The sequence below is a fragment of the Protomyctophum bolini genome (assembly GCF_963924005.1).
Source record: "Protomyctophum bolini genome assembly, chromosome: 12".
NCBI lineage: Eukaryota > Metazoa > Chordata > Actinopteri > Myctophiformes > Myctophidae > Protomyctophum > Protomyctophum bolini.
Genome location: NC_137873.1, coordinates 23518190 through 23544020, shown reverse-complemented (window position 1 = coordinate 23544020; position 25831 = coordinate 23518190). Strand labels below are relative to the sequence as shown.

General features: G+C 40.6%; 2 protein-coding genes across 4 annotated transcripts in view; one reads left to right on the top strand and one right to left on the bottom strand.

Annotated features, from left to right (window-relative positions):
* Positions 1-1546, top strand: part of LOC308325543 (abl interactor 1-like) — a 48307-nt gene extending 46761 nt beyond the window's left edge. For both annotated transcript variants that reach the window (XM_080778069.1, XM_080778068.1), the window contains one exon: positions 1249-1546. In XM_080778069.1, coding sequence (XP_080634195.1) covers positions 1249-1424 — 176 coding nt within the window. In that variant the 3' untranslated portion in view covers positions 1425-1546. The remainder of the gene's footprint in view (positions 1-1248) is intronic.
* Positions 1547-5200: 3654 nt separating this feature from the next.
* On the bottom strand, positions 5201-25608 carry LOC308325792 (amyloid beta A4 precursor protein-binding family B member 1-interacting protein-like). 2 transcript variants are annotated; one of them, XM_080778486.1, is made up of 13 exons: positions 25502-25608; positions 22114-22173; positions 16385-16454; positions 15979-16142; positions 15409-15480; positions 14922-15081; positions 12436-12557; positions 11498-11572; positions 11229-11372; positions 10315-10425; positions 8077-8175; positions 6580-6757; positions 5201-6098 (listed from the first exon to the last, which is right to left on the bottom strand). In XM_080778486.1, the coding sequence occupies exons 1-13, from the start codon at positions 25508-25510 to the stop codon at positions 5857-5859; spliced, it is 1506 nt and encodes a 501-aa protein (XP_080634612.1). In that variant the 5' UTR covers positions 25511-25608; the 3' UTR covers positions 5201-5856. The 2 variants fall into 2 exon arrangements, with proteins under 2 accessions (XP_080634612.1, XP_080634613.1); XM_080778487.1 differs by having other exon boundaries at positions 6018-6098; positions 6572-6757.
* Positions 25609-25831: the final 223 nt, after the last annotated feature.

Sequence of the window (25831 nt, the reverse complement as noted above, 5' to 3'; positions counted from 1 at the left end):
AAAGGACACAGGTGCAAAACATTGGCTAATGGCAGGAATGTTGAGACCATATAATAGACATATAAAGGTCTATTATATGGATTCTACTGGGGCGCATGTCAACATTGAAGGCACAGTTTTCCCGAGATTCCTTGCGAAGCAAAGCGGAAGCATCGTGTGCGTAATGGAAGTCCTGGAAAAGACGCACTGTGATTGGCCAGTAGTCAGTTGAGTGACAGCGAGAGACATGGAGGAGTCGCATGATTGACGTCACTTGGGCAGCCTACCGACACGTCCCCCTCCATTACGCATGTGGAAGCTTCGCAAGCCTCCGCTTTGCTTCCACTATGCTTCACAAGGAATCCGGGGAAAGCTTGCCTCCATGTTGCCTTCAAAAGAGACACACGCCCCAGAGCCGAAGGACGCGTCTACCTTTTTATGTCTATGGTTAACAGCAGCAACAGAGGAAAAACATCTGAAAAATAACTATAACTAGGAATCAAGGAACACAAAAACATGACAGGGAGACAGAACAGGACAGGAATCATGAAAGCAATTAGTGATGTAATATAAATTTAAGTAGGCTACATTTGGCTTGTTTGTGGTGTGGCTCTGTGTGTGTGTGTGTGTGTGTGTGTGTGTGTGTGTGTGTGTGTGTGTGTGTGTGTGTGTGTGTGTGTGTGTGTGCGTGTGTGCGTGTGTGTGTGTGTGTGTATGCGTGCAGAACTAATCAGTGAGCTAGCTTAAAACCTTAAAACCTAGCTTAAAACCTTGAAATATATCTAACCTGTTCTTTTTTTATGGAAGTCAGAGGGCTTAGATGTGGTTGCAAGAAACCATGCCAAAATCTCTAGTCATATGTCAGAGATGTCAGAGACAACTGACACAGGCTGGCTTCATGAAGTCAGAGATGTCAGAGACAACTGACACAGGCTGGCTTCATGAAGTCAGAGATGTCAGAGACAACTGACACAGGCTTCATGAAGTCAAAGATCCACATTGCAGCCACACTGGTCCCATGTGGATCCAGAGATCCACGTGATTTGATGGTTATTTTGGGGGGCCTTTCTTGCCTTTATTGATAGCCACAGTTTAGAGAAACAGGAAATGGGGAAAGAGAGTCTGGCAGTGATATGCAGCAAATGTCCGGGGGCTCGTTTGTAACTCTGTATGGAAAGCACTGTACAAACACATTCATAACATTTAAATCCTTCACTTATCTCAATGTTTTCGGACCTTGATGTGTGTGTGCTCACCCCCCCTCTCCAGTGGTGGCTATCTACGACTACTCGAAGGACAAGGAGGACGAGCTGTCCTTCATGGAAGGAGCCATCATCTACATCATCAAGAAGAACGACGACGGCTGGTACGAAGGCGTCGCCAACGGCGTCACAGGACTCTTCCCCGGAAATTATGTGGAGTCCATCATGCACTATGCCGACTAAAGCAAAAAAAAAGAAAAAACAGACAAAACACAAGCCTCCGTTTATGAACGCAACTAAAACCTGTGAAGACGTTCCGTAAAGCAAAAATCCAACACTGACAAGAGTTTGTGCAGCCCTTTTGAATCAAGTGCCATGTTGTAGTATTTGAAGGGGGGGTGGGGGTGGGTGAAGGGTCTTCTGCCACAGCTTTTGTTCTTTTCAAAAGATATACAGTCGTATGAAATCCCACAATGAGGGCTTGTGTGTCTAGGGAAGTCCAACAGGTCTGTTGCTTTTTAAAGAAACAAACTAATGGCCTATTTCTACCAGTGAGTGTCAGATTAAGGTCTTTTAATGCTTCATATTTGGGTAGCACAACAAGGCTAGAACTCGTCAAGGCCAAAATATCACTATATCGAGTTTTGAATGGTCATGTTTCGCTTGGGATTGAAGGAAAACTTTGATGGACATGAATATGACATTCATAAGACACTGTGCGAGTTAGCTTGCAAAATTATTTTATTTTCCACTGTAGACCAGTAGACCAAAAAATACCCTACACCGCACCCCAGTCCTATCACAAATGAAACAATGGTCTGACTTTATCTACAACAAAATGGAACAAACGTCAACAATACTGTAGATAGACATGACAGAATGTTTGATATCGTCATTGTCTATGTTGCTTATGTTTAAAAAAACAAAACAACTTTGAGCTATCTATTGACTATGCTATGCGTCGATGTCAGTGGTCAGAGAAATAGGGGCCGGTCGTGGTTTAAGAATCCATTGATGTTTAAAAAAAGGGTCTACTAATGATTATATAGAATGCATTAAAAAAAAAACAAGAAAAGAAAACACAAACAAAAGATATGACCCATTTAAGTTGCTTGTTCCTGAAGTTCTTTTTGTCTATAAATTGTATATATTGTAATGTGAGAAGCTACCAGTACGTTTGTTTGTAGAGTGTTTCACCTGTGAGTTTCCATCAGTGTCAATGGAGATGGGTCAGTCTGAAGTGAGGAGATGCCAAGATTGGATGGTTTTGACTTTTGAGCTCCAAAACCAACATCTTTATTCTGTTATTTATCACTCACAGTACCATTGTACTTTTATCTAACACGCATTTATTGTTTTTTTTCTTCTCTTTTTTTTTACAAAGAAACATGACTGTGTCATTTTTACCACTTTATCGTCGCTGTTCTATTTAGTTAAAATGCTGTCCAGCCACTGTAGCAAAAGGTCCCTGAGGATGTGTATCACTTCAAACAATGTGAAGAAGAGGAAGAAGTGAAGTTTGTGTTTTCATTGTCTCACGTTTCATTTTTTCTTCCCGTTGTCTTGGAATAACTGCACTGAACATTCATCCGAGATTGATGGCTTCCTTACCATTATGGCTTCAATCACAACACCAGAGTTGCATTTAAGCCTCGTAAGAGTTCTATTAATACTTAATTTCTATGCCGTCATCGTCTTTTTTCAGCGTACGATGAAGTATAAGTCTGGCTTAACCATAACAGCATTAGAGTAGTTATCTTCTAGTGTTTCCAGTACTGGTATGGTGCTTTACTTTGGTGCTCAGTAACCGTAATCACCTACTGTACCATAACAACCTCAGTACAAGGCTGGTCTACTGTACCTAAACTAAATGGTGCATTTGTATAGCGCTTTTTATCCAAAGCGCTCTACATTGATTGTGCATTACATTCACCCATTCACACACACATTCATACACCAATGGCGGAGGAAACCATGCAAGGCAAGGCAAGGCAACAACCAGTACATCGGGAGTAATTAGGGGTTCGGAGTCTTGCTCAAGGACACTTTGACACTGACTCTGGGGGCGGAGCCTGGGATCGAACTAGGAACCTTGCGGTTCCCATCCGGTCACTCTGCTGGCCACTCTACCCCTGGACCACTGCCGCCCCCAATATTGTACTGAATGTGTTCTATCTCCACTTTTGTAACAGAAACATTCAAACGGTTTTGAATGTAAACTCATTCATGCTTTTTTTCTAATCATAGTGAATGTAGACAACCGCGTGATCTGGCACGACACATGCTCAAATGTACTACAATTATAGATTCGTTTTAGTTTGTACACAAAAGGTATAAGAGGTTTATGCCACATGGGAATTGTACATCACTGAATACAAAAGTATTATAACATTTTTATAATACTGAAGATTGTCTTGATTTCTAACAAAGAAATGCAGACCTCAAATGCAAAATAAACGTTGTGGAATAAAAGGCGATCATAAGAATTTCAATATTAAATGTGAGACATGCTTTTTAATGATTTTGGACAGGCGGTTAAAACTCACTTTTGGTTACTATTGAATCTTATTCAAATATTATTATTGAACTGAAATAGTATATGTTACTATTGTTGTTTTTACTGATTTTCTTAAGACCTTAGCTCATATAGAACTACATTTTTGAGAATATAGTTTTTTCAGTTTAATACAGTTTTGGACTTTAAGAAATAGGCTAGAACAATGACTTATTATCCAGATGTATATACAATACTATTTTGGAATTAAACTCTTCCTATACAGTACAGTACTGTGTATTCTGAGTGAAGTATTGCAATCCTGAGGAAATGGCACATGCAGTTTTTGGTATGTCTTTGGAACCTCTTAGAATCCTTTTGTGGCTACAGGATTTGAGGTTCTCACTAGTGCTGGTGTCGATATGAACAGTACATGTCATGTATTATTGGGAATGATTTGCTATCACATCCCATCATTGATTGTATTTTTCCCCCCACATCTCCGAAGGTCATTTTGGTAAAGAACTGACTTTTTTCTACCTGTTGCATTTTAACGGTTTGCTAGCGGTTGTATTTGATTTGATTTATTTATACATTTTTCCTAGAGAAACCATAAGATGACCACTCACTTGCAGAACTTTGTAATGTTTACCACTTAACGTCTAGCATTTCAGGGCATCACAACTCAAGGCGCCTTTCTTCTATGTGTTTTCTTATGATGAAACTGTAACAAAACTGTAACTTAAATGTTCACAGGAACAGGATCCAATATCTGTCTTCTCTTGATTTGTACATATGTGTTCATTGAAATGTATGTACAGTCCTTTTGTAATAAACAGCTCATTGAAACTATCAGCTGAGCGGCCTGTCTTGTTTTCGGTGTAGCTATGAAAGCCTAAACCAGTGATACTCAACCTCAGGCCCGCGGGCCACATCAGGCCCGCGGGACCATTATGACTGGCCCACCAATGAAAATCTAAAAAAAAGAAAAAAAAATCTGGAAAATGAAATAAAAATAAATAAATCTGAATGAAGTTATCTTTAATTACATTATTATAAGTAATACTGTTAGAGTTGTACTATTACTCGAACGAAAATAAAAGCTTGGGGGGGGGGGGGGAGATGCAATGCAAATGAAAGACATATACTGTGTATCCCTATTCCCTGACATAATTGTCATAATTGTAATTGCGGAAATTGCGGAAATGGTGGAAATGGAAATTGAGGAAATTGCGGAAATGGAAATTGCGGAAATGGTAATTGCGGAAATTGCTCTTTACTTATGTATTATGTCAGTATCATGGCAATCAGTATCATCAATCATATCATACTTGGCTGCTGTGTCGCAAGACAAATTTCAGTGTGAACTGACAATAAAGTACTATATCATATATCATATATCATGTCACTCAGCATTATGTCAGTATGGACTCTTTGAGGGGTGCTAGCCTCTCCAACGTATGGCTTTGTGTGTGCCTCCGTGACGTCATGTGGCAGCAAGTCTATAATAATAAATAATAAATTTATTTGTATAGCAGCTTTCATGACATGAAATACAGCTCAAAGTGATTTACAGAGCAAAGGCATAAAACAACATTAAAATAATAGTAATGCAATACAGTGAGGACATGAATAACTAAGGATTTTAAAAGCTCAACTAAAAGCAAGAGTGTAGAAGTTTGTCTTGAGCTGTGCTTTAAAAATGTCTACAGAGGCTATCTGTTGAAGGTATAGTGGGAAATTGTTGCTGTCGGACCGCAGAAGCAAAAAGCTGCTTCATCGTGTTTTTTAGGCACATCGAGTAGTCCAGAAGTGGAGGACCTGAAGCGGCGGTTTGGGATATACGTATCCGAGACCATTGAGAGCTTTATACACAAGTAAAGTCATTTTAATTCAATCCTAAAAACAACCGGGAGCCAATGCAGTGAAGCTAAAACTGGACTAATATGTTCTCTCATCTTAGTTTTAGTTAAAACTCTGGCTGCCGCATTTTGGACAAGTTGTAATCTGTCAGTGACATTATGTGTAAGCCAAGTCTACTGTATGTTTATGTCTTATTCATGGTTTACTACTGAAACAGAGCATGCCTGTTGTCCAACAGCTACAAATAAATATGTTAAAAGAATTTAAAAAATAAACACATTATGAATCCCTCTGCTTGCAGCTATTACAATTTACTGTTTAGGCAGGTGAGGTGAGGAGGTCCAAGGGAGGTGGAGGGTGAAAGTCTGGCTGTGGTTCTGATTGGTCGTCAATATTGACGGCAGGTGGGGGAGGAGGGAACATTTCCTGAACGTTGACGGCAGGTGGGGGAGGAGGGAACATTTCCTGAACGTTGACGGCAGGTGGGGGAGGAGGGAACATTCCCTGACCGTTGACGGCAGGTGGGGGAGGAGGGAACATTTCCTGACCGTTGGTATTCACTGTGAAGAGAACAGAATTATGATAAAATGATGAGTTTTCAGGAGGTTGTTCTTATTTCCCAAAATTCCCAGACATTTCTAGGATTCGTTGCTTTTCTCGCTTTTCTCCCCCCCTCCCCCCCCCCCCCCCCCCTCTCTCTCTCTGTCTCACTTCCCTTTCCTCCTTCTCTCTGACTACCTACCTATAGTCCCCATCCGCTCCCCCCTCTACCTATAACCCTCCCCTTTTCTCTGTAAGAATGTAAAGTGTGAAATGACATTTCCAATCAGACAAAAATGTAAAAAGAACCACCATCTGCTGCATGCGTGCGTGCGTGTGTGCATGTGTCTGATGCCTTGATTCATTAGGAACTGAGGAGCACTGTGTTCTTTTTGAAAGGCCCTGGAGCACAGTGAGCAGTGAACTGTTACTGCCAGATGAAATAAAGAATGAAATAGTTTCACTCCCCAAAAAGTGTATTTTATTGAAAAACAAGTTAACCTTGTGCTCTCTCTCTCTGTACATCCTTCTTCTCCTGGGTGTGCTCGGTGCGGTTGTAGGCTTTGTGGACTGTGGAAGGTGTGGGTTGCCTCGCCGCTGACAGGCTGCTGAACGTGGAGAACACAGCTGAGGTCGTCTTCACTGCAGTCTGGTAGTTCTTATACAGGCTGGAACCATACTATCACACAGACACGCACACACGCACGCACGCAAGCACACATGCCACACACATGCCACACACATGCCACACACACACACACACACGCACACACACATTTTAATCATTTATTTATGTCCACATAAGAGATACAAATACAAGGACACAAATATTTACAAGGTGCCGCACAGAATGCAGTCAGCAAATCCCGAACAAATAAATACCCACACACCCTTCAGGGGTACAGGTAACAGCGTCTTCGCCATATTTGGCGGCTACCGATAGTGGAAGATATTGCACAGAATTTCGCAAGCCGTTTGGCTGCTTTTTTTGGCATCCCAAGTTGTTGGAAGCCTCTTACGACCAAACTGTGTACATGTCCTAGGCTGCCGAAGATAAACACATATAGATTGCACCTATAGCCTAGTTCAATGATGGTCTGGAGGAGCGGCTGGTACTTAATGACCTTAGTCATAAAGGCTTCCTCTAAGCTAGAGTCAAAGGTGCAGGCCATTTCAAGAATGAAAACTGATTTGTTCTCTTCATTGACCACAACAACATCTGGTGTGTTAGCAGAGAGATGTGCAAAGATGTCAGTATTTTCAGTACATAGTTGAAACATGGAAGGTTTGACACAGGAATGTTTGTACATTTTCACAGACAGTGCAAAATGTTTAGATATGTCCTTAGTTATGAGATCAACTATTCTGTCGTGGCGTGCTATGTAAAGCCCTTTATAGGCAAAACAGCCATTCAGAATGTGTGACATGGTTTCTGTAACAAGCCCTGTGGTGTGATGCAAGCAATGAGGTGCATGGGTGGAGGGAAACCAGAGGGAAAGGTTGAGTTTGGTGGGAAGGATCTGTAGCCTGGCTTTTACTTACACACACACACACACACACACACACACACACACACACACACACACACACACACACACACACACACACACACACACACACACACACACACACACACACACACACACACACACACACAGTTATTTTGCTGCCTGTGCTCAGTTGAGGTATGTGCTTATCATCAAATGAGATACAACTGAAGATTCTCATTGACCCATTCCAAAGAAGCTATCCATCACTTGAGGGAGATGACAGGTTTTTTTTTTAAATCTACTATATAATATTGCTGAAGTTATTAGCTACTCCGAACTATAACACTATAGGCCTGTGAGTGGTCAGTGAGTGATGGGGATTTATTCAAGGATAGGGTTTAATACTACTTTGTAATCCCAATCTACTTTAATGGTTCATGGTTTGTGTGCGTGAAAATAATATTAGTAGCCTATACGTTTTCCTTTATGTTTCAGTGGTGTTTCTGACCTTGGCTATTCTGATGGAGTTCACCCACAAGGACAGTGTGTGTTCGTCTTCACAACACAGGAACTTGATGTACTCAGACTCCTTCTGGATGCGGGGATGCTGGGGAAATAGCATAGGTCAAAGTGTCAGTAGTATGGTCAGTATGATGGTTAGTATGATGGTATCATGGTCAGTGTCATGTCAGTATGATGTCAGAGTCATGGTCAATATCATCCTGTACCATATCAATATCATGTATCATGTCAGTATCATGGGCAGTATCAGTGGTCACTGAAACAATAGCCTTGGAAACCCAGACATTTTTTATTTCTGAAACAATGGCTCAGAAGAATAAAAACAACAGCTCTTTTTCCAGGACTGTTCTATTGCAGTTCTTCAAAGTGCCAGCAGAGGGCAACACACACATGGCAAAACAATAAATGCACTGTACTGCAGACAAACAATACAACCATGAAAAAGACTATAGGGCTCTATTTTCGTCCATGCTAAACCCCTTATCCCTAAACTACTTTTTTTTTTGTCCTACTATTTTGAAAACATTTTTGAATTGTTCAACTAGCTAAAGCGGTTGAAGATGGATGGATGGTACTGCCATAGCCTACTGGCAGTGTGCTCAAGTAATTATGGTGCAGAACCTGAACGGTCTAGCGATTTACAAGGATCCTCTTCTGGATTTGCTAGCATCCTGACCTATACAAAGCCACACCGTTCACTGTAGAAACATCTGGTCAGTTTATTATTAAACAGTTCAGTTAAAACAACAGGTCACTTTACTATCTGTAGAAACAACAGGTCAGTTTACTGTAGGTGGGCAAAGATGACAGTAGCGTCAACTTCTCCTAACGTCTCTCACTTCCCCAACCTGTGACCTCAACACTTTTGGACTGCGCTCATGCATGCTCCTGAGTGTTCATTTAACAGAGAGAGAGACATGCATTGTCATGCATCTTTCTGTGGCAACTCAAGGGTTTGATGTAAAAGGCGACTCTGAGGTTCAGCTTTTGGGCAAATTCCTATCAACTTGTTGACATGGCAAATAAATTATTGAATCTTCATGCTCGCACCTGATTCTATATAAATGAACGTTGTGGTTGCCAAAGTTCTTGAAAGCGCTTGAAAGCCACTGCTCTAGTCACCCCCCCAAGCAGTTGATGTCGGTTCATGACCTTGGGTGGCCTTTCCACTGACAAACCACAAACGTCACAAGGGGCTGCGCCCCCCACTCCGACCAACCAGCAGACATCCCTCCACACCTGGTTCCATTCTCTGAGAGCTGAGGCCTTCTGGGGGGGAATACCATGTCTTCACTGGTTCGTTAGAAACCGCCCACCGGAAGACATCGTAAGGTTTGTGGAGGCCGAGAATGTCTCCCTATAAGCAAGTTGTTCTCAAAGGGGGGCCAGGAGCACTGTCCTTGAGGGGGTTCCAGGTGGCACCCAGCAACCTTCAAAATCAGTTTCACCCTATTTGCCTTTAAAAATAGAAATAGTAATAGTAATATTCAGCACAATCTTGAATATTTCTGAAACATATCTTGTATGGGGGTCCCTCCCTGGCACACAATATATTCAAATGGGCATCTGTGGCCAAATACCATAACTTGGGGCTTCATGAAAAGGTTTGCAAGCCACTGCCCTTGTCTCTCTCTCTCTCCCTCTCTCTCTCTCTCTCCAGAGAGAATTTACAAAGTCGACGTTGTGTAATGCAAAGGTGTCACACAAACCACCAGGCTGCTGCTAGGAAATGTGTAACTTCCTGTTCAAAACTGATTTAGTTCTACATGCTTCATTGTGTTTAATAGCCAATCTACAAGCTCACAGCTCGTTTCAATGCAACACATTGTGCCGTTTTGGGTTAAATAAATTCCTTGTACACACCTACTTATTAGGACAGGTGCATGGAAGTGAACAGTCAATGTAGAAAATGATTTTAAAAGAAGACTTAACATTTTTTGAGGGAAGATTTTGACTATAATTCCTTTCAGAATCAGAATAAGAATCAATCTTTATTGTCACATCACATTACAAGTAAGGTAGGTGAAAAACTTGGTTGTGCAGTTAAAAAGGATAGAGAAAAGAGAGGAGCATATAAGTGCATAATATATGACCAATGTGAGTGCATAATAAATAAAAGGTCATACTGACTGTGTGTACAAATGTAACAGGGACACCACTGCTAATGTCTTTTGACCACCACACTGTTGACATTGACCATGTCATTATTATTATATGGATTTACCTTCAGTATGAAGCAGAAGTCAGTGGGAGCTTTGTACTTTTGTCTGTAGTCATTGGTGGTATAGATGTTGACATTGTCAAAGTGGATAAAGCAGGAGAGATCACTGGAAGACTGCTAGGCAGAGAAGACAAACACACAAACAGACATCATCATCACATGATACTAACACCTCCTGACTCTTTCTAGATCTCACTGTAAACAGCCAGTGGCTGTTTTTGGTTATTATGTTTGATTAGTAGTGATAAATATATATAGAGCTAATGCTATTATATCTATATATGTGTATTAGTAGACTTGCTTAGCTGTACAGGTTATAGGAGGAGCGCCTATTATTGCCTGGTAGCCTACTGTTTGCTGCTTTGTGATGTGCTCATAGCGAGGTACCGAGTGCTGCACTATGAGCTTGTAGGTCTGCTATTTTTGAAAAATCGTGACAATGTGGCGCAAATCTTTGAATATATATTCTTTCAGAGCGAACGTTTGTAACTCATATCTTTGTTTCTGGGGAGGTCCTTGGAACAACATATTTTCAGATGGGGAACATGTCATTTTTGGGGTCCTTGACATGAAATATTGAGCACCACTGATACAGAAACTATTTCAGAAAACTGTCAGAATTTAAAAGACATTTTTTTAATTTCCACGTCTGGCCTAAATGGGTATTGATACTTTTACTTAAGTAAATAAAATAGTACTTTTACACCATCCACTGCTATAATAGTAGTTTGATGCTATCAATACTCAATAGCATATTCAGCCCCATTCTGTCACTCATTACCTCTGCGAAATATCACACTAAATCCTTTCAATACATTCTGTTGAGGCGAGGTCGATGTGTATCTTTCTGTGAGATGCACATCTGATTGTGTATGGACAGACTGTCCATACACACTGTCCATACACACTGTCCATACCTTGCTCTTTCCTTTGGGCACACAGTAGATCCCTGAGGCTCTGAGCAGGAAGTAACGTTGCTTCCAGGCCTTCTTCCCGTCCTCCTTTAGATACAGAACGCCCTCCAGGTCAGGTACCTTCACAGAATGACCCTCAAAGTTCTCCTGAGAGAGCAGGGAGGCACGGTCAATCACCATCAATCACGGATACACATCAATCAGTATATTGATTGACGTTTCATTACCAACTCCATATGTTGTGGCATTTATGTGCTGTATTGATCACTGACCTGCAGGAGAAGTTCTTTCTCTCGATTTTTGATCTCACTTAGACACTTGTCGTCTTGCTTCCACATGTAATATATCTATAAGGTAAAAAGATTGATTAAAGGGATTGTGACATTAAAAAAAAGGTTTTGGAATTGTTCTTAGTTTTCTAATCTCAATTGCACCCAAAAAACATGAACTTTTAACATTCAGTAGATTTTCTGTGATCTGGGGTTTTCTGGCTCAAACAGGTGCTCTGATTTGCCGGCAGTTTGTGATGTAAGAGCCTGCAAATCCCATATATGTCAATGGGATTTGCCAGCAGATGTCACTGTTTTCACTGTTTGCCTGTTTTCATTGTAGCTCAAAAGGCTTCCAAACCCCAAAGAAAACTTCAGACCACAGAAAATCCACTGAATGTTAAAAGTTCAGGGTTTTTGGGTGTAATTGAGGTCATAAAACCTAAAACAAAAAACAAAAATAAAAATAAATGAAAATGAATTGATTTTTAAACCTTTTTAATTTCAAGGACCCTATGTATAAGGTCATTGAAATTGCATTCTACATCTAGGGTTGGATTGGGGGTAAATCTCTGCGACATACTATAGCTGTATAGCGTCATGTCCAGGGGGTGTACTACTGTACTTGTACATCAGGCTGCCTCATGCTACAGTAACAGGAGATAGGCTCCTACCTATGGGCCTCATGGCTCGGCAAGGCTTACTTACTTATGCATATAGGCCACGGACCCCTATATCATAAAGTTGTTATCTCTGGGACTCCAATCTACACTGTAAAACTCTCAGTGCTAATTTAACTGTGAGAGTGTATGAATGGAACTTTCAATCCTTCCTAACTATCAATCATTTAGCCGGGGACCCCCTGGAAACACCTCAAGGAGCCCTGGGGGTCCCTGGACCAGTTGTACTTCAAAGGTGTAACTCAAACTGTTATTTCTCACCTGAGGTTCTTTGAAGATGATGTATTTTTGGGGACTCGACACAAAACACATTCGGTTTTGTGTGTCCCGCGGCCATGCTGACAGAGGTTCCGCTAAATGTTCATGGTCCTCAAAGCCCCTCTCTGAACACAATAGAGATGAGAGGAACAATGGCTATATTTGTTAATGATATATAACAGTGGTTCTTAAACTGTTTGATGTCAAGGACCCCCAAATTGATATGCATTTGGCCGCAGACTCCCAGAGCAAATTGAATCCGCTCACTTCATCAGACCATGTCTTCTACACACACACCTAATAGTGACAATGCCCTGATGTCCGGACGTTTACACAATACACCGTGGTGGGCATTTGTCACTACTTTGAGTTACATGAACCACGTGACCTGTGCCGTTTTCTACCCCCTCAATGGCGCACTCCGTCAATGACTCTGCAGACTCTCATCTGAAACGGTTTTGTGACAGTTGTTAAAAGGTTTCCCAAAAAATATTCCAAATCCGTCAAATCTTTTCATGATTTTTGACAATAGCAGATCTACAAGCTCACAATGCCGCCACATCACGCCGCCACATCACAACAGAGTGTGAGCTAGAGTTGAGAAATGAGACTCGTGCAAAGAAATGTGGTGACAACAACAGAAAACACTTAAAGGACCACCATACTGGTGGTCTGCCATGTTTATCTTAGTGACTATGACTCACGGTATGTTTGACATTCCTGCCCAGCCTTTTTCAAAGCATACCGTGGTCTGTTTAATTTTTGAGGAAGCCATTTTGATTTAGTTCATTTCAATACAGTTTCTATATAAACGTAGAGAATTGAAACAGGCTTGAGATGCAGTAAGTAAAATATGACTGCATGATATTATATTTGTCAAAATTATGTCATTGTTGCGTTTTAACGTTTTCTCAATAACTTTGACACGATTCCTTTTTTTCCCCTAAAGATTTTTTTTATGGCTATATTTATAGTATCAAGTGAAGATTGACAGGAAAGACAAGAGGGAGAGAGAGCCTATATGTGGCATGCACCTCGACCGCTACTGTTACATAAGGGCCCACTTTGACATGGCTTGGGTATTGTTAGGAATAGGATTAGGATCCATTGATCCATTGTTCCAAATGGACATGCCCTGAGGGACTAAGCACCTATTTATTGAACTTGTCATTTTGATTGGTGTGTTAACAATTTGTGAGGCTTAGTGTTTGCAGCTGGAAAAAGGTGTGGTGTTTTAGTTTAGGTTGTGATGACTTGAGCTAATTATATTGAAAACCGGTGTTTACGGTTACTCAAAATGTGTACCGGTATATGTGTGTTTTGAGATATGAAGTGTTGACCAGTTTGTGGTTTACGTTTCTCAATTGCTTGAACACAATTCCTTTGTTGTTCGGATATATGCTGAGCTGTGTATTTGAATTGTATTGAATCTTGAATCTTTGGACTGGAAAAGATTGATGTACAGAATTCATTCATGTCCATGACTTATGAACAACACAATGTCAACACTGAATCAATTACGCTAAGTTTGACTTCGGAAACAAAGGCAAAGTGTAGGCTACTGTATAACAGGACAATGGTCTGTTTGTGTACGATGCAGGACCAGTGCAGAATAGACAATGACCTCCATTGATGCCGGTATGGTCCTTTAAACTGACCCAAGATGAATGACAAGCTGCTACTGTAAAAGGACTTACAGGACTCATGTTAGTACAAGAGGATATTGCAGAAAATACATGCACAACAAACTACGGTAGGTTTGCTGTGTGGTACAGGGGAACAAGATGACATGACATGACATTGTGAAATAAGGGTAAGTCATATTGGGTACACACGATTTGTCAATGTAATGTGTTGCACATTACACAAATGCTCACTCGAAAAGCTTTCTGTAGTCAACATAAGGTGCAGGATCCCAAAGAAATATACAAAACGTAGTAATATGGACCGAACTCAAGATGATTAAATTCTTTCAGTATAGATTTCATATTTTCTAAATGATGTGCAAAAACAGTGTTAACAGTCACACACCCTCCATTGGACTGAGTCAAATCAACTGGACTCAGAGCTGTGACTACACACCTGAGCTAATCGATAAACAGGATGAATCAGCCATCCCCACACATATTCAGAAAGAGTGTCATGTATCATCTTTTTTCCATGTGGCTAACTATGCTACAGTTAGAACCCCCATAATTCTGCACATTGCACTGTGTTTTATCTTGATTTGTTATTTTATACACTACAGTAACCTACTATTCTTACTATTCTTATTATCATGTCATGTGTAATATTGCTGATCTGTCTTGTGGACATTTTGCTGCTTGTACCTGTATGAGTGAGTGACAATTACACCCATCTTGACTCTAGTCTAAGGAATAACAAGAAGTGTGTTGTTTTGAAATTAACGGCTCTTTGTGAGCCTGTCACAAACAGCTAAACATGTCTCGGAGTCTGACAGACATTTGTGTGCTTTACTGAGGCTTTACCAGTCTGCAGCTCAGGGTTGGTCTCACAAAGGCTCCAGTCTACACTCCTGTCACAGTGTGTCTTCTCAAACAGGTTGTCCAGAACGTCCCTAACTGTCTGTCTTTCGTCCACCATCAACGTTTTAGAGCTGCCGTCACTCATCCACACCTTCACTATTAGCTGCGGAGGGGAAACACAGCACAGATTGGTGATTTCATTAACCACCTACCTACTGCATATACTTTGTGGTACGCAGAATAGCAGAAATAGCCATTTTCAAGCTCATCACATTGTGATGCGTTGTGAGCTTGCGTTGTACAGTAGATCGTCTATTTCTGCTATTTCCATAAATGACATGAAAGTACCGTAGGTAATAGATATGGAATCGTAATAGATTTACAGTATGTAGAAGCTCGTAAACCTTTTACAGTATATATATGGATACAAGATTGAAGAAAGAAAAACGATCATGAGACTTAAAAGGATAATGGTAACGACATGACATACCTTTTTTACTTTAGCCTCTTTGAGCCTCTCCAGCGCTAATTTGACTTTGTCTGCTTTGACTGGCGGTTCACTCTGAAAACATTATATAACCATATAATCAACTTCAATCTCTTCTCATTAAATGAAGAAGTTCCACACGCTCCACACATCCCAAACTGTTCTCCCTTCTGGCTCCCAAACTATGGAATGCATTTCCCATTTGCAACTCACTCCCAATCTTTCGCCGTAGTCTGAAAACCCACATCTTCAGACTCCATCTTAGCACTTGCCCTAGCCTCAACGACCTTACAGGCATATGCAAAGGCTCAATTTACGTAACTTCGATAGCGTTTTATGTAGACATAGCACTCTATACGGTATATATGTATACGCATAGTTTTGTTATATATTCCACTGTTAGGTTAGCTTACGTATGATTCTTGATGACTATTTTTTATGTATTTGATGTATTACCATGTTTTGTTCTTTCCTACTGAAAATCGCTCTGGATTGAGAGCGTCTGTTAAATGCCTAAATTGTATATTGTAAATTGAAGTAATTTTTGATGGCTGCTGACAACTAGAAAGTTACCGTTTGCAGAGGGCGGGGGGCCTCCAGTGGTGTGGGCTCCTGGTCCATGGTAGATTGTACAAGGTCATTGTACACGGTCCGACTTGTGAAAAGGGCCTGTTGTTTTGTTTCCAGGTCGGCCATTAGTGTGTCCAGGTCATTGTCCTCCAATTCATTAAGAGACTCTAAAAATGTCCACACAGTCAAACAATTAAATAATCACACATACTCTTTTCTTTATTATTATTATTATTATAATGGCCTTGTTCCGTTACATTAACTGGATTAACATAGTGTACTTAAAATCCTTTTCCAAGTCCAAGAATGCTCAAGGATAATACATTTAAATGTCTCATTTGCTTTTGAATATTGAGATTTTTATTCCATAATCTTACTCATTCCACATTGCAAAAACATCTGTGCTCACCCTTCATGTCTTTAAAGCCGATGGAGTAGTTTCGTTGCAGTTTTGTGGGCTCAATCTCATCTCCTATACTCTGTAAAGAAGGGAGTTCATGTGCAGTCAGTGGTGGTTACTAATTTTAAAGTGTTTTTTTATTTGTAATACCTGATTTGACCTGCCAAAAGACAAAGGCTCAGGTTTTCAAAACAGATTCAAATAATTTGGATAAGGTTTTAATGTTGTTAAAAATGTAGAGGTAAAAACCCAGCGTGGTTAATTGTCTACTCGACACCAACTTATATTTTGGATTGCTCACTACAAAGAATTTCAATACATTCATTTGCAGGGATATCCATACTTGAAATTAATTTTACTAAAGCATTTCACAATAAATTGACTTTTCCTGGTCAAGCGGTCAAGCCCCGGTTTATTATAAAACAATGTGTCCTACAGATGACAAAATAGAGGCCTGGTCAAAGATTCCAGTCTGGACTCAGTCATTATTAATCTTGTGGGATCTGGTTCAGAATGAACCTTCCATGTGCTTCAGCATGTGGTCATCAATGGTCAGGCCGTTGAGAGAGTAGTTCCTGGGAACGATCATTAGTTCTTGTCTTAAATGGAGTGACAATTAATATATGCCATCAATGTTTGTTCTTTCTGTCAGACAGTCATGTGTGACTTTTACTGAACTGTGATAGTGTTCTCACAGTGTAGTATGGAAACTGCTCATGACAGAAAGGAGATTAATAAGGGCAGCATCAAAAATAATTGGTCAGGATCTTAGCTGTATGATATTTTAGGATGGGTCTGAAAATAGATATTTTCAGCGAAGGGATTTAATGTAGACGCAGCAGGGCAAGGATAGATCCTTAATTGGGTCAATTAACTATATGGTTTAATAGTCCTGGAAACAGGGCTCTGTTATATCTACAAGGGTTTGGATAATACAGAAAGGAAGCCATGTGTCCTTGGAAGTCTCAGGACATCAAATCTTCCGGAATGCTTTGCAGAGAACCACTGTGGAATGTTCAATAATTATGTTACCTGTTTTAAATCTGCAACCTTCACTCCAAACATGTTCCGTTTAGTGATGGGAGATTAATCAGCAAACACATCGGTATCGGCCGATTCTAGTTGTTTTTAGATTAATCGGCATCGGTTTGATTGATCAATCAGACCGATTAATTTATCGGTCTGATTAATCGGTCTGTCTTTACAGATAAACAAGCCCAAAGTAACAACTTGAACAGATCTACAAGCTCACAATAATAAATATAAAGGTATTAAGTTAAATCTGACTTGCCTAAGCCTGCAGTGCAGATACCCTAGTGTACTTTTCAATTATTATTTTTTTTAATAATTTTTCAATACAGAATGAGATCATATCGACATCGGAAATATCGGTTATCGGCCATAACAGCAATTAATAATATTGGACATCGATATCGGCCAAAATGTCTCATCGGCACATCCCTAGTTCTGTTCCTGTCAGGGTGTTCAGAGGACCCAAAAGCAGTACGACCAAAAGGCAGGATTCACAGTTCAGGATGTTTATTAAACTAACTTAAACTTAGTATGTATGAATGTGAGGATGTGTGGGGATGTATGCGTGAGTGTGAGTGTGTGTGTGTGTGTGTGTGTGTGTGTGTGTGTGTGTGTGTGTGTGTGTGTGTGTGTGTGTGTGTGTGTGTGTGTGTGTGTGTACGAGTACGCCTACATAATGTTTTCATTTTATTATTATCCTGTCTATGTGTCATCTCCCACAAGCATTTATCTACTGTTTTTACTTTTTATTTACTGAGTTGGCAACACATATTGTAATGTTCGATTGTTTGTCTTTTTACTTTCTGTATGTCCTTGTATGTCATTTCTGTTCATGAAAAATGAATAAAATTTAAGTTGAAAAAAAAAACTAACTTAAACTTCCCATAAAATGGGGCAGGCAAAAATAAGGACAGTATACACGCTGACATGAAATGACATCTGACAAGGAACTGAACAAACTGGGATATAGACACAGACTAACTAGACACAGGTGAACTCAAAATACAATCAAACACAGGATAGGCTAACAGGACTAAGAGGACACAGGTGAAAACACTGACACATCACAAGGTAGGTGAGACAAGGTAAGGAACAGTAACTAGGCAGACAGGAAACACTAGGGACCATACTACAAAATAAGAAACACAAAACCAACAGAGTAACAGAAAACGAAACAGCACAGGAAGACAAGGCAAAATACTGAACATACAGAAAATAACTGAATAAGTCCAAAGGACTTGCACTGCAAGTACAAAGGCAAGAATAGTAACAACATCTTCCTTTCTTGACTTAAGCAAATACAGAACATACTGTAGATCAACCACATAACCATTAAGGTCAAGCCAAATATTAGTCCAGTGGTTTGGACCTAAGTCAAAGCTCAAATTCAAAGGCAGAGGAGCGAGGCGTGACAGTTCCATATCTGTTTTAAAACTGTATCTGTTACACAGAACATGCTGCTAACAGAGGCTGGACAGACCACAACTTATCCTATCCTCTCCTCTCTAGCCTGGGCACCATTTCATTTCGGTATATGATCCGGGAGGGAGTGGATGATATGGTTACGTCATGTTGTAGTATTGTTTTGTAGTCACCAGACAGGAACAACGGGCGGCGGCAACTTCCTTTTCCCTCTCAATAAAAGATACAGGCTACGAGAGCTTTTATTGAGAGGGAAAAGGAAGTTGTCGCCGCCTGTTGTTCCTGTCTGGCGACTACAAAACAATACTACAACATGACGTAACCATATCATCCGCTCAAGTCCGGATCATACGGACTTTTGAAACAGAGACCTCCGAGGTGGTGGAAAGCCTGGTGAGGCGAGGTTATCTCCTCTCATGTTCAATTGGTTTAGCACTTTAAGAAAGAATAGAGAGAGGGAGTCATTGACCCAGATTTCTAGATAATACTGATGGTTAAAGCTGCAATCAATACGATGTATGTTCTTCAAACCAACCCAAATTTTCTACCACTGTGCTAAGAGGGTCACATATTATATTTTGAGCTGCAGCCTTCAGACAATGTTATCAACCTGTAGTAGTAGTAGCTGTGGTGACGTGGTCCAAAATGACTGCAGGTCGAATTCTCTCAATGGAAGAGTGGGGACCACCTTCAAATACTGCAGGCGTGCTAGTTATAATTTGTCAAAACAATGTTTTATTAATAAAAAGAAAACTTCTGAATTGAATGTCTCTAGTTGCAAAATGCAAATGTCAAGAGTTCAATCGTAGACTTAAACAATCTAGACATTACTGGGCAGGCTGTACACTGACCTTTACTCTATAGAATGTCTCCTGGCATGCATCTGAAATTTGCTGACTTTGCATGGAAACATGTGTGTGATGTACCCTATGCTTAAATGACACATCCTTAACCTTTAAGTCTTGGGATAGAAAATTGTTGTGTGTGTGTGTGTGTGTGGAGCTCTGCATTATGCTTGCCTTGCGGCAGTGCAAGACTAGACAGGACCATTCAAGGCTTTAATGCAGTTATTTCAAATACCGTACTGCCACGGACTGAGAAAGAATTCTTTCTTTAATCCAAATGTTTTTCATCAAAAATGTGGGTAAGGCTGCTGAGTGGTGTCACCAAGAGGGGTTTTCTTTCCAAGAGGAAGGATCCCAGATGGCCATTAAGTCTCGTTAAAGTGACATAAAGCCATTCATGCTAGCTGATCCTATCCCCGGGGCTGTGCTCATTTAACATCTTTAAAAATAATTAAAATTCATACCAATCATACGGCACAAAATCTAGGGCTGTATCATTAGAAGTGTCTATAAAGTTTATTTTGGCAAACTGCCGCAGGATGATGAGGAGCCTACAAACGCTTGAGGAAAATCCACTTACAGCCTCAAAATCAGCAGCATTTGTACGTGAGAATGGGGTGGCTTCACTTCTCATTATTGTCTCAAAGCTTTCTGAACTACAGCAGTTCATCTCAAACAAAAGGACTACTGTATCTCATCATCGTGTCCTCAGAGGACCACTCGTTTCATCTGATCTATTCCTCGCAACCTCTTTGCTTGCTTGTTTTCCCACTCAAGAGCCATTTGCTATGGGAACGTGTGATGAAAAGGCAGGAATCTAAGATCATCTGGATGCATTTTGAGGGAGAATGTGATGAATTGAGCAAAGATGTTTGATATTAAACTCTTGTTCGGATTGTCCACTTCCAGATGAAGATTACTGGCGTATCCTGGGGTATGCGTAATATTCTTTTCAAGTACCCGGAACCTCCACCCCAAACACCAACACTTACCAAAATACTTTAAGTTTAAGAAATAAAAGTAAAAATGAAGGTGACAGTATTTTTGCTTTCGTCTCATCTCTGCAAAGAAAGTTGTGACAGGATGTTGAAACAAGGCAAATTGCTTTGCTCTGTCACTGCAAGACAAAGACACTTAATTGTCAAAATTGTTGAAACGTGTTGGAAAGAAACATATTCATACAGTATGACACCATCTGGACTGGACTACTACGGTCATTGATCCAGTGGTGGTCCTCAGCAGCAGCAGAGGACTGTGGTTGTGCTTGGCTGATTCCAGGTTAGAATATGCGATTATGCGTAACTGGGAGTGTGATGCAGAGTGTCAGCTGTGGCGTGCACAGACATTTAGAGGGGCAGGTGCTCCTGTGAAAAAAGGGCACCTTGTGCAGCGCGTGGAACCGGCCGGTTGCCTTAATAGTGTGAGATTTATAGATTTTGGGGCCTAAATAATATATTAGAAGCTTTTTATCAAGAATTGATCAATGTCACCATGGTCCAAATACTGTACAGTGTACACTGTACAAAACATATATATAATAATAATAATTAAAAAGGGCACATTGCTGTCCAGAGGGAGTGTGGGCCAGTCAGACATATCTGGCCAGAACTGAACTGGGTTAATTTGTATCTCCCTATGTCCCTATTTCTGTCCCCTCTAGATCAATCACAGTGTAGCGCCAAAATCCTAAATTTGTGGCACTACTGATTGCCGACAGTCGGGTTGTAGTTAAGACGTGTGCTCCAGGAAGTGATGTCCAAACATGTGTGTAGAGTTGGTATAATGAGGATTTATTATCCGTCTCTGCAGGCCTATAGTCACTACAGCATACATATAAATAAATGCAATAAACGTAAATGATCCAAACAGCCTCCTAAACACAGTCTGAAAACTGTTTGCCTCTTGTCAAGTTGTCAGCAACACCTGCTGCTTGATGGAGATCTGATTAGATACCCTTCAATTCAATTCAATTCAATTTTATTATAGTGTCAAATCACAACAAGTTGTCTCAAGACACTTTACAACCAACAAAGATCCACCCAGAGCAAGCAATATTGCGACAATGGTAACGAAAACCAACCTTCACATTGACCACAGTGGACATCATTGGCCACAATTAGGAGACTCAAAATGGCGCTTACACACAGCTTAGCTCATACTCATATAAATGATGTTAAGCCTGGAACCAAGCCATCCAGGCTCCTGGTGAATAATGACCATAAAACATTTGATTCTGTGATATTTGAATATTTCATTTAAATATTGGAAAAGAAATATGACGTTTCTATCATGGCAGCCACTGCTATGCCCTATTATATTCAAGCCAGTTAGCCAGATAACCGCTAACTGTCTGAAAGCAGTTGGTTATATAGTTAGTTACCAGTCTTTTTTCTGAAGATCGACTGATAAACACAATCCAACTCATAGACGATGACTCACCTGTGTAAGGAGATCCATCTCTCCCAGCAGGTCACTGAACATGGAATCTATGTCTGCCATCTGGAAACAGTAGAACAGGACAGGTATAGGGCAGGGGTCACTTAGTTCAGTTGTCTGTGTAGTGTGGAGACACATGTAGGACTACAGTAATAAACAGAACAGGTAGGGGTCACTCACTTAGTTGCCATTTTGTGTGTTGTGTGTTCACCTCTCCTGGGTTCCAGCCTGATTCGCTGCGTTCCGTGGTTTTGAGCGAATCAGGCTGGAACCCAGGCTAGTGTTCACCAGTGGTGTACCAGTGGTACAATTTGGACTTGAGGTATCTTGTATACGGGACTTCTACTTGTAACATAGACATAGTATACTGTATCTACATTGTAGTATTGATACTTTTACTTATGTAAAGCATGTGACTATACATCTTCCATCACTGGTGTTCACATTCTGGCTGGCGGACGTTTTACGCAAACATCACCAGCCTTGAACAAGCATGCAGGCTTGTAAAGAATTCCATAACAGTGGATTCATAACAGTGGATTCAGTACAATGGAACCAGTTCTAGAATCAAAGTTATTTTGGTGGAAAACAACAAAGCCTGCACTTCCCAAATGCTTCCAGCCTGTGTGCTGCCATATACTGTATGAGTGTCACAATGTGAGAAAGAAATGTGCTAATCGTTTGATGCGATCGCCATGACTCTGCAAAGTCACAGTGTCAGTGTTACGTGATAGGCTCGAATTGATTCCATGCTCCCGAGTCATGGTGGACACTTGTGTGGCCTGGATTTATCCAAAACATCTTAGATTATGAGAATCCCCATTGTCAGCTGATGTACAGGAAGGGCCAAAGATGATCTTATAGCGTTGAGAAATCTGACCCGAACAATATTTCAGCATTTCTAATTTCTTACAGACTGCAGAAAGTCTAAAGACCTTTTGCTTCTTGTCCTGTGCAATTTCCCAAACATATGGCTGTTAATCTGAAAACAAGCCCTCTCTTTTTTTTTACATTTTCTTAATTACCGTTAATGATATTTTATTTTTCATATGGTAGCCAAAATTCAGGGGAAATTCACCCTTGGCCTGCTCAGGTTAATGCCTGAACCCCTCCATATGGAGATGGCTTCATGCCAGCTTTATGGTGAAAGAAAAAAGTTAAAGAAAGAAAGAAACCTTTCGCATGTGGTGCAGTTTAAGCTCTTGAGGAATGAGCTCCCTTGGGCCTGCCAACCCTTTGAGGCTGTTCATCGCGTTCGTATACTGTAAGGCTGTCTCGAATGTAAAGCATAACCACTTTTAGACTGGCATGCCTATTTTGGGCATGTCATTCATTATACTGTAGGTAAGAAGTTTAGATCATTTTCAAATTGTTTTTTTATCTACTCCTCACTAATCACTAATCTTAATGCTCTTCATAAGAGGGCACCATTTCTGTCTCCTCGCTCTGCGTCTTATACAGTAGGTGTGCTGTAGTGTGGACCGTTCACAAACCTAACCAATGACATCATCAGTCGGGATTCCAAGCTAATAGAAAGTTGGAAAGCAGCCTACCGGCATTTTCTTCCTGGAAAGTTAGCATGCTGAGTCTGAGATATCAATACAAAATAATAAAACAAAGTGTGTTTACATTAAATCCTCAATTCTGGGTAAAAAAAAAAAAGTGAGAGAAGGCATGCTATGCCATTGTATATAATTGTCCTAGACATATTTAAACTCTGAAGAAATGTGTCATTCTAAACTTTTTAACAGCATAGTGAACATCTGTTTGCTCATGTTTAAGTTTAAAGTCTAATTTATTATGCCTTAAGGCTGCCGTTTATGGGGTACTACTACTGCTAACACTTTTGTATGTGTATTGTTTAATGTGGTTATATGATATAAGTCAAACAGATGGCACATGTGCATAAATATACTCGGCAGGCCTACACACGTGCTCTCACATACTGTACTTCCACTCAAAACACATGCACACACACACCCTTATATATCTATGTTTATAGATATATAAGGATATATATACAGCAGTGCCATTCTGTGTTTATGCTGAACAGTAAACAGACTGTCCATTAAACTGTACCGAGGAGAAGAGGAGAGCATTTGCCATGGAGGGAGGAGAGAAGGTTCTCGTTGAGGGGGGATGAGAGAGGAGTATAATAGACTAGAGTTACTTGCACAAATGTACATACATACAAGTGTATTGATTATACTCTTATGTACTGCACACTCGATAAATCTTGATACTAAATCCTCGCTCTTATTCTGCACATTCCCCCATTGCGGCTAGTGAAACATACTTCTTACATGTACTAAGAAGTACTGCTTGTTGTACCTTTATGAGTGATAATTAAACCCCCTCTTGATCTTGAGCGGGGAAGGGGAAAGGCGTCTCGTGGCATGGAGGGGTGGAGGGGAGAGGAGAGGGGAGGAGGTGGACATGGAGGGGAGAGGAGAGGGGAGGAGGTGGACAGTGGAGAAAGCTGTAGGAAAGTATCGTTTCCACATGAAAGTGAAAAGGCTGCATCCAAAATGCAGATTTGGCCAAACCAAACTCCTGTCTCTCACATGCATTACAGTCGAAAACAACATCTTGTCTGCTATGTGTCACATTGAAGTTGTGCAAACAACGCATTTCAGATGGTCTTCACATAGGCTATTTTCTAGACCTGTTCCCCCCAGTTATTTATGTTCATGTTCGTGTTATCCCTATCCATCAAAGCATCCTACAGTACGAAACCACATCCAAGGCACATTAATTTATGTGTTCCGTGCTATCAACAGCCATGTCATATTGCAGAGCTGCTGTCTACACTGTGGTCTGTCAGCAAGCCTCATAAGACAAACAACGAACCACCGAAAGAGACAGACAGGCAGACAGACAGACCGGTATAGATAAGCCAACAGCTAATTACAAGAAGCCATGCAATGGGCTTTTATTCTATGGAGAGAGGAGATAAATGCTTGTTGACACTGACAGTAAATATGTGTTCACTTGTAGTAGCCATCGATTGGCAGACAAATCATTCATTGGCAATGACATGTGTTTGTACTAAATAAAGCTGACGTTACTGATTCATGTATTTAAAAATAACTAGTGAAATCAAGTGGCATTTGGCATGACAAAAAACAAATATACACCATATTGTAGCAAGGGTATCTGTCAAATACAGTAGGCCTATATGATGGTTGCTAGAATTTTGTTTAGCCCTGTACAACGCGTCTAGATATTACTAAAGCTGTGGTAAACAGTTATATAGGTATTATACAGGTATCTCTAGCAACTTCTGAAATCTAGCAATACAACACACAGAGAGGTGTGGCATCCTTTTAAAGCCAGTCACGAATACTAAGCACTGATATGCATTTGTAAATTCAACTGAAAACGGCCTTACCGTGTCCATGATTGCTGTTTGACTGCCTTAACGTGAGGGTAGAGTGAATGTATAGGTGCCAATGACAAGCCCTTATAGAGGCAACCTTTCACATGGGACTTGGGTCGAGCTGGAAGTGGTGAAACGAGGAAGCTGTTAAACGAGGAAGTAAATGAGGAAGTAGGTTCAACTACCATACCTTGCATCTCTCTCGGTCAACTTCCTTCCTTCCTTGCATCCACTTATCTCCTCCCCCTACACCTGTATCAACTCCTTCCATTTCTTTAATTCTCCTTGTTCTCACCCTGCTTCAATAAATCTTCTTCACAGAGCGACTGTCACTGATTGCAG

Excerpts from the sequence above, each read along its gene's own strand:
- LOC308325792 (XM_080778486.1), bottom strand. Across the intron at positions 11,373-11,497 it reads AGAAAGAACTTCTCCTGCAG|GAGAACTTTGAGGGTCATTC; the intron begins GTCAGTGATCAA and ends CTGCTCTCTCAG. Across the intron at positions 6,099-6,579 it reads ACAGAGAGAGAGAGCACAAG|TGAATACCAACGGTCAGGAA; the intron begins GTTAACTTGTTT and ends TTCTCTTCACAG.